The sequence below is a fragment of the Seriola lalandi genome, unplaced genomic scaffold (assembly GCF_002814215.2).
Source record: "Seriola lalandi dorsalis isolate HSWRI2012SDOR001 ecotype SW California unplaced genomic scaffold, Sedor1 jcf7180002051234, whole genome shotgun sequence".
In the NCBI taxonomy this organism is placed as follows: Eukaryota; Metazoa; Chordata; class Actinopteri; order Carangiformes; family Carangidae; genus Seriola; species Seriola lalandi.
This window is the reverse complement of record NW_019521787.1, coordinates 3,112-11,599: the sequence shown is the minus strand read 5'-3', so window position 1 is coordinate 11,599 and position 8,488 is coordinate 3,112. Positions and strand designations below refer to the sequence as shown.

The 8,488-nt window shown below is 41.3% G+C and overlaps 2 protein-coding genes across 2 annotated transcripts; both read right to left on the bottom strand.

Moving 5' to 3' along the window:
* Nucleotides 1-61: 61 nt before the first annotated feature.
* LOC147819647 (uncharacterized) lies at nt 62-3,555 on the bottom strand. Its single transcript, XM_087172021.1, has 4 exons — nt 3,379-3,555; nt 2,877-2,956; nt 2,008-2,361; nt 62-1,233 (listed from the first exon to the last, which is right to left on the bottom strand). The coding sequence occupies exons 2-4, from the start codon at nt 2,938-2,940 to the stop codon at nt 1,100-1,102; spliced, it is 552 nt and encodes a 183-aa protein (XP_087028147.1). The 5' UTR covers nt 2,941-2,956; nt 3,379-3,555; the 3' UTR covers nt 62-1,099.
* Nucleotides 3,556-4,252: 697 nt separating this feature from the next.
* LOC111649574 (GRB2-associated-binding protein 1-like) lies at nt 4,253-8,324 on the bottom strand. The gene is made up of 5 exons (XM_023399329.2): nt 8,217-8,324; nt 6,530-6,626; nt 5,650-5,779; nt 5,242-5,376; nt 4,253-4,860 (listed from the first exon to the last, which is right to left on the bottom strand). Exons 1-5 carry the CDS (start codon nt 8,308-8,310, stop codon nt 4,672-4,674), a joined length of 645 nt encoding a protein of 214 aa, XP_023255097.2. The 5' UTR covers nt 8,311-8,324; the 3' UTR covers nt 4,253-4,671.
* Between the last annotated feature and the right edge of the window lie 164 nt (nt 8,325-8,488).

Below are 8,488 nucleotides of genomic sequence, written 5' to 3'. Positions count from 1 at the left end.
AACTGTGCAGCCTGTGACAAAAGTGCATGAGTGCATCTTTCTTTGAATGCATGGGCTGCACATTCACACTGACTGTGTTACTTCACATCAGGCTCCTTTAAAACATCTATAATACTGAACTGCAGGCAAGAATTCATGAGGTAAACTCGGACATCAGCACCATCCAAACCCCACCCACTTTGCAGCGCACACACACTCCACCTCCACATCATGAGGAAGATTTTAAAGTGCACAGTGTAAGTGCATTCAGGGCGTCTTTTTTGCTACGGCAGAATAAAACAGTGGCTGCTGCAGCTTCGTGGTTCGGAGGGTTTTACCTTAGTGTTTTGGGCGAGACACACTGTGGAGGATTTAGCAGGTAGTAAGAAAGAGCGTCTCTCTGCAGTGTGTCTCGGACATCCATGTGACAATGTAGTGCAACCCACAGTGTCCCATAAACAAGGCTCCGACCCTCTGAGGCTGTATTCTCATCTTACAGTCGACTCAAACATCTCAAGCACAATTTCCAGCAATATTTACCTGAAACGTTTAAGCTCCAAATATCTGGATCCAACGTTTCCTACTGTTTTTTTTTTCTGAAAGTGGCGAGTGGAAGCAGCATTTTAAAATCCATTCATCCTAATGAAATCACAATAATTAGATTAGATTAGAGATTAGATGACTCGTAGGTAAAAACCATTCAAGCTTCTTCACATCTACTTGTTAGAACAGCAGTTGTGAGAAGTGAATCCGACCACAGACGCACTTCTCTGCTATCTAGCAAATGTTCTTTATCAACATAACAAAGAAATAATTACAGCAAACCGTTCACTGACAATAGTAATACTGGTCTAGAAACTAAACCATGAATAATGTTTTCATGGTCATATTCAGGACGCTGTGCAGTCAGTCTGAGTCTTCCCTTTAAAAAAATAAAATAAAATAAAAACTCTGAAGACGCCCTGGTAAGTGGAAGTGGATGGAGGAATGTATGTGCACTGCTCGGTGGGACAGCTTTAGGGGAGTTGGAAAACAGACGAGATGCCACAATAATAGCAGCTTATTTACAGAAAGAGGTAAATTACAGTAATAGAATAATATATAGTACATGTAAACAACGTTAAAAAATCCAACAACGGATTGAAAGTGCTGCAAGTACAGACGATGTAAACACACCGAGACTTACAAAGAGCCCAACCCGTCCCCGGCTCTCTGGCTGTGCCGGCTCATTTGGCACAGTTTGTTCGCTGGTTGCTGCAAAGAGATTAAACAAATACAGAAAATTAGACTGTAAATGAATGTTAGGGACTAGCTGGTGAACAAGTGGAGCATTAAGAGCCAAATACTTTGTCAGGAGTTGGTGGAAAAGCTAATTTTACTCAGTGTCTGCTGGACACGTTTGTGCTTCTTCTGGCCCTGTATACACCTGCTTCCACGGGCCAAGTCCGGCCCATATACGGCATGACTGTCAGATGCCATATCCACATCTGGACCACTTCCTCATCACACACACACAGAAAATCTTCCAGCTGTTAGTCAACATCGAAGAATAACAGCTGGAAACTACCCAGATGTGGAAGTGTATGGGCCAGACTCGGGCCGTGTGACCGGGTCGGATACTGGGCCAAAGGTTTCACTCTGATATCACATCATAAAACAGTGAGAACCACTTAAGGGTCGTTTTCAGTTTCTGATATTTCGTGAATCTGAACATCCAGATCATCTAGCGACAGGAAGTGGACTTTCAAAGTAAGGTACGTTAGCTGGTAGACAGCTTCAAGATTTTTCTCTCTCCCAATGTCAAGTTTTAAGCCCCACCCACCCGACCTCACCTGGAAAACATTCCTCCTCTTGTTTATAAATTGCCAAAACAAGTTGTGTAAAATAATTATGAGTTAAATGTACAAGTGGTATTTTTAATTTCACTACATAAGTCATCACGATAAAACCACAGAGGTTGGACAACTCAACCCGGGGCTGCTGGGTACTATCTCTAGAATAACACACGAGCCAGTGATGTCATCTTACCTGTAACATTGAGGTCACATGTTTTGTAGGTGTTATATGTGCCAACGACAAGAATACTCCTATAGCTTCCCGTGTCGTTGAGCCTCACATCAGTAAAGAGACAGTCGACCTGTCCTCTCCGCCCGAGCTCCGGGTCACAGCGAACTCGTCCTTTGTAGCGTTCATCTGGATACACCTCAGTTCCTGTTTCACTGTCATACCGGTAAATACTCCTCCCTGACCTCACAATGTCTATGTAGAGGGAGTCGGTGTGCGTGCTGGCTCCGATGGGGAGGAGCCACGTCAGTGTGATGTTACTGTGCTCCTCTGCCTGGTAGACGTCCTGAGTTACACTGGCAGTGAATGGAGTCTGACCTGCAGCGGAAACACAGACGCTCCAGAACTGAACCACAACAAAAAGGCAGAACGATCACACACAGAGACGCCTGAACGCTCCGTGTGATCGTCTGCAACACTCTAGTTCAGAGGGGCTTATTGTGCAATATGCTCCAGTAAAAACTAATAAATGCATTCTCCAAAAATCCTACTTTTATCAAATATTTCTGTTGACGTGAAGCATTAATGGACCTTATTAGTGCAGCTTAGGCCCTGTGTCACTGAAAGATCATGTGTTTTAATTTCACTGTCCACATTTATGTCACAATGTGAAGTTTGGAGCTCAACATTCATTAAAATATCACATTAATTACATTTATCACTGTGTCTTACTTCCATCTCTGTCAGTTTCTCCTCCGCCCCTCTTTACCACCCGTGTACAAATCAGCCTCCAAACTTATTAACTACTTATAAACACAATTACACCCTCTTGTGACTTCTGCATATTGAAATCTTAGTTTTTAGATATTAGGAGCCTTGATAAATCTACTCACCCACAGTCAGACACAAGACTGTGGCAGCCAGCAACAGCGAGAAGCCAGCTGCCCGGTCCGACATCCTCCGGTGGGACGTCCTAAAGTGTGAAGCCGGAGAAGATGACGAGCATTTAATCAGAGCATCACTCACAGTGTGTGGGGTCTATTTTTATTCTGTCTCTTAAATACAGCATTGTTTACAACATAAGAAAATGGCGGCAGGATTTTTAAAATTAGTTTCAGTTTCATTATGACTGTTTTGCTCTCGCACTGCTTTCAGGGGCTGCACGTGCGTTACAAAGTTATTGCAAATAAGAGTTAATAAGAGTCAGCAGGAAACCGGGTTTTTCTTGCAGAAATTGTGAAGTTGAACCACACTGTTGCGTTTAGGGTAAAAATAAATCACAATTGCCAAAGCAGCAACATGTAATATCGAGCCGAAGAGTCGGAGTTTACTCGTCACTTTATGAACTTCATGAAAGTTTCTGAGCGTTTGTAAAGAAACGCGGAGCGTCGTTACCTCTGCTCCTCAGCGGCGGGAGAAGAAGAGGAACCAAACCACCGTGTCTCTGTCTCTGTCCTCGGACATTAAATAAACGTGTCCACGGTCCACGGTGATTCCCGCTGCGCAACCAGCGGGAATCATTACACATCCATGAACTCAGCGCTGCAGCTTCCGGATCTTGCTGTTTCTGTTCTCCGTGTTCACGAGGAAGATTTTATCTTAAAAGAGGGGCGTGGAAACGTCACGTGACCGACAACAGTCACAACAATAATTGCTGAGCACAACATGTTTAACAGGACTTCTTGTTTTCTAGTACATTTGGGTTAAATGACTTCATTTTTCAGGCAATATCTTTTATTTAAAGGTAATATTGTCCTTAAACAAAAACAGCTAAACAAGAACAGTCAGAAAAAAAATCAGTCAGACAAGACAGTAAAGCAGCATTAGAGGGTTAGCAAATCTGCCTAAAACCTGGATTTAAAAAAGAAACTATAAACTGCTCTATTCTCCTCTGCCTTCTTCTAATCTTTTAATCTTACACTCAACATCAAAATCAATAAAAACACACAGGAAGCCCAAAGAGTGGTGTGTAGTGTTTATTCATTTATTTACCCCCCCCCCCCACAGACACACTTCTTAATGAATCAATCAATGAAATAATTCAGCAGTAACAGTTTGATTTGAAAGGATCATTGAATTATGACATTAATCTGATTTATTAACAGAACATCTGCTTCGTCACTGTGTCAATGTTGCTGTTTTCATTCTCCACCAGTGCAGACGACTCGTTTCCTCTTTGATCACAATAATTCTGCTTTATTTTGACCCACACCTTCTCATTTACACCGTTACTGGAGACCCTACTCTGAAATCAGGAAGTAGTCTTCCGGTCTGAGTAATAACCAAAGCCATGACAGGAAATTACTGAGTTTGTGACTCATTTTTAAATCTTACATCTTCAGTATGAGCCGTTGCGGTTTAGGGGGGAGACGGACTAACTTGTTGTCAGCTGTGGTCTGTCCATTGAATTTCTTGAAAGCGACAAAACTGCAGAATATTCATCCTTTCATCTCTGTCTTCATGTGCTTACACCTCGTTGTAACTTATAAACCCTCAGTAACTTCATTTTATCGTAACGTGGCATCACAGATAGTAAATAGATTACATCTCCTAGCTAATGAGTTTTCTCAAGGAGGAAGTAATTTATTACTTTTAAGGAAAGTAAAGAGTAATGTGTCTGTTTTCTTCCTGTTACAGCCTCAAAGATGATTAAGAAGTTTTTAATTAACTGTGTGTGTCTGTGGATTTCTAGCTTTTCTCCTTCTCTGTGGACATCCTCCCATCATGCCATGCTTCCCTGGTGTTCCTCAGGGCCTTGGTTCTTTTGGGGTCCACCACCACGTAGTCCACACGTGTGCGCTCACCCCGTGGCGCTCGCTCCTCGCCACCTCCGGCCTGCTTGTTGCCGCCGCTTCCACCTTCCGCCGTGCAACGTTTCTGGTTAAACACACGCACACACACTTGTGTATTGATCCATCCAAAGAATTTCAAAATAAAACTGTGGAAAAAAGATGTGATGCAGCCGATGACGAGGCAGATATACTTTCTTATCAATATATTGTACAAATTATAAATGTATAAAATATATAAATATAAAATATAAAGTATAAAAATATAAAATAAAACATGAGAGGGAATTAGTGAAGCAACTATACAACAGATGAAGAGTGTCCACAGGTATGTGAAGAGACAGTGGTGTCTTGGCGCCCTCTAATGGCTAACCTCCACATTTAACATCAAATATTGGACAATGATAAGAAAATAATCCATAGAAACAAACAGGACTAAGGCAGAGAGAGAAAGAGAGAGCGGGGTTACCTGTCTTGTTGGTGTCGATTGCCCGGTGTGGAGATCCAGGTCCAGGTATTCCACCTGTTTATCGCCTCTGGCTCGCCGTAGCAACGGGCTGCTGACTCCGCCCTCTGAAGCCCGGTGCAGCATAAGCCTAAGAGACTGCACACACACACACACACACACACACACACACACACACTGAGAATTTAGTACATCACAAATAGAAAATAGGAATCAAGGAAATAAAAAAGCAAATAAGGATGGAAGAAAGGGAACATACTAGATTGGAAGAAGGATGTAAGGATGTAAGGAAAGGAAGGAAGGACAGAGAGAAAGAAAACGAGGATAATAAGGATGGAAGAAAAACTGAAGGGAGGAAAAACAAAGAAAAAGAAAGGACATAAAGGATGGAGAGAAGGCAAAGTCTTTTACCGGCTCCCCAGCACTGAAACTGAGGCTGGAGGTCGTCATGGCAACGTAACTGTCGTCCGGATCGTCTGAGTCTGACGACGGGGACGAGCTGTGAGAAGAGCTTGGCCTGACGGACCGACGACTGGACGGACTGACAGACACACACACAGACACAGACACAGACACAGACACACACACACATTTTAGTTAGTATAGTATATTAGTCAAATAATTTATTAGTTGATTGATGGCAACTGTTTTAGTGATCGATTAATACTTTAAGTAAAAGACCCAAACTTTCTGCTTTTCCTCGTCTTAACATTTTGGTAAAGTGACATTTCATGACATCATCACCTTGATCACCAGGAAGTCACAGTCCAAACGATCAATCGAGGGAATAATCGACAGATTATGTTATGATGAGGTCTGAGAAATTCCAATGCACTGAATCATTTTTGTCATTGTAATATAAGTAAGTAAACACTATATAATAACACTAGTAGCAATTAACCAACGATCAATTAAAAATATTATATTTAATAATATAATAATTTCTCAGCAGAAAGCAGGTTTTTACTCTTTAGACTCACAGTTATAAAACTCCCACATGCTTTTACTTTCAAGTTTTTACACTTTTTCCTTCTAGAAAGAGTAATCTCTCTACTTCATCTACTTCAGTACCACATCTAGGTTAGTAGAATTAAATTGCAGTACTCCTTCACCACCACACGGGGGCGGCATAGTGCAACACAGCTCATTGTAACTGCACACACACATTCACACATCAAGCCGCTCTCTGACTGTGTTTTATACATTAAATATTTAAGTGTTGTTGTAAAGTGTTGTTCTGTTGACGCTGCAGTGAACCACTGAAGCGCTACTCCTGTGCCTCACCACTTACTCTCGCGTGAAGGTTCGAGTGACAGGTGAGCGGACAGGGGGCGGGACTTCCTGCCAGTCCTGCTGCACTGGAGCGATGTCGAGGGGAGCTGGTTTCACTGGGGGAGAGAGAGAGAGAGAGAGAGAGAAATATCACTTCTCAGTTTACCACAGAAGTAAAGAAGCTTTATGCCAAAAAAAACAGTCAGTTTCATCTGTGCATTTAGGGGATTTTTACTTTCCAAGCTCTGGATTTTTGGAATAACTTCCCGCTTTAGTCACTTATAAAACACCCCAGATAAAAGCAAGAAAATGGACAGATGGATGGATGGATGGATGGAGTACAAAATGGCTGATATGCTAAGACTCTGTTTGGTAGATCAGGAAAAGATTGGAGGGTTGACATTGACGTCTCACATGTGGTGACAAGTCTTTATCTGCAGGTAAACCATTTGATTTGTTGTTGTTTTTTTGACTCTGTAAGAATTTGGGACCTTTCCTTTCATCTTTTTACCCGTAAAATAAACTAAAACTGTGCAAATTAAGAGAGAATCTGAAACCATAAAAGGCCTATCAGGAGGATGCAGTGTCAGATGGGTAATACAAACCTGTTCCCCCCCACAAGACGAGGCAAACTAAGGCACTAATGAGGGACAAGCAGATGATTGTAGTTGGACAAACACAGGTCCAGGCTCTTACATGAGGTGGGAGTCCTAATCTAACACTATAAAAATACATATAAAACAATAAGTGTCCTCATCTGACTGAAGACATAAGTTAGGTAAATAATAAAAAAAAGACTAATGAGACTTATTATGTTGGCCAATAAAAGCTCTTCACAGGAAGTAAAACCTGAAATGAAGCAGAAGTATTTTGAGTGAAACTTTATTCATATTTAATGTGAAGGTTTCTATAAGCTACAGGTCTATATATGGCGCTGTGTGTTTGAGTGTGTGTGACTGTCATGCCTTTGTACTGCAGCGTTGTTGAGCAAAGTGGAGGCGGGTAAATAATTAAAACTGAGAGAGGCTGAGGGGGAACAAGGAAGACGAGAAATCAGTAACGGACAGAGACACAGAGTGAAGAATGTGGAGATCGACTGTTTCAGGAACAGAAACAGACGCGTTCGCAGACACTTTCTGTGACTTTCTGTGATCGTTTCATTAACCAAAGAGGTTTTATTATCTGAAACCGCAAATAATCAAAGCGTTAAAGTGTTTTTCTGATTGAACAAACAAAGAAAGAATATGTTTTACTGTGTCCGACAGGATCCAGTGAATATTTTGTGTTAGAAAAGTGAGCCAAAAGTATTGATGGAAGACAAGAACGTAGACTTGGTTTCCATGTATCAGGGTCCTGTCTATATGTAGCTCCTACCAAACCAAAGAAGCTCTTGTCTCACCTCAGTGTCGATTTCCTATGATTTGTTTAAGGTGGACAATGAATCATGGGTGTGGTAGATACATTATAATTTGTGTTAGGCAGCTAAAACATCTCGATAAGATTTGGGAACAATTGTATTTATTTAAGTCTGTGATATGGATGTAAATCAGATGAACAGACTTCCTAAGGTAGGTAGGGTCCTTGGCGGAAGAACATGAACTGTACATTATTCCTATTGAAAGGGTTTTAATATTTGCCAAAACAGTCTTGAATAAAGATTTATTTCTTGTTGAGTTTTTATGTATCAGTAAAGGTGGTATTAGTACCTCTCGTTTTATGTTTCGGCTCGCCAGCAGTCTGTCCGTCGCGACTCTCCACGGGCTGAGTACCACCGATCCCTGCAGTGACACACAACATCATAAAGAAGAGAAAATCAAGAAGAATTGTTACTGTTAACATGTAGAAAATTACATTTTCATGAACCATGAGTGACAGAAATCTCATTGTTAAGTGATAATTGTAAAATTGTAAACCTCTTTAGACATTGTACACATTGTATTTCTGTCCAATTTGATTAAGTTTAATGTGATAATGTGAT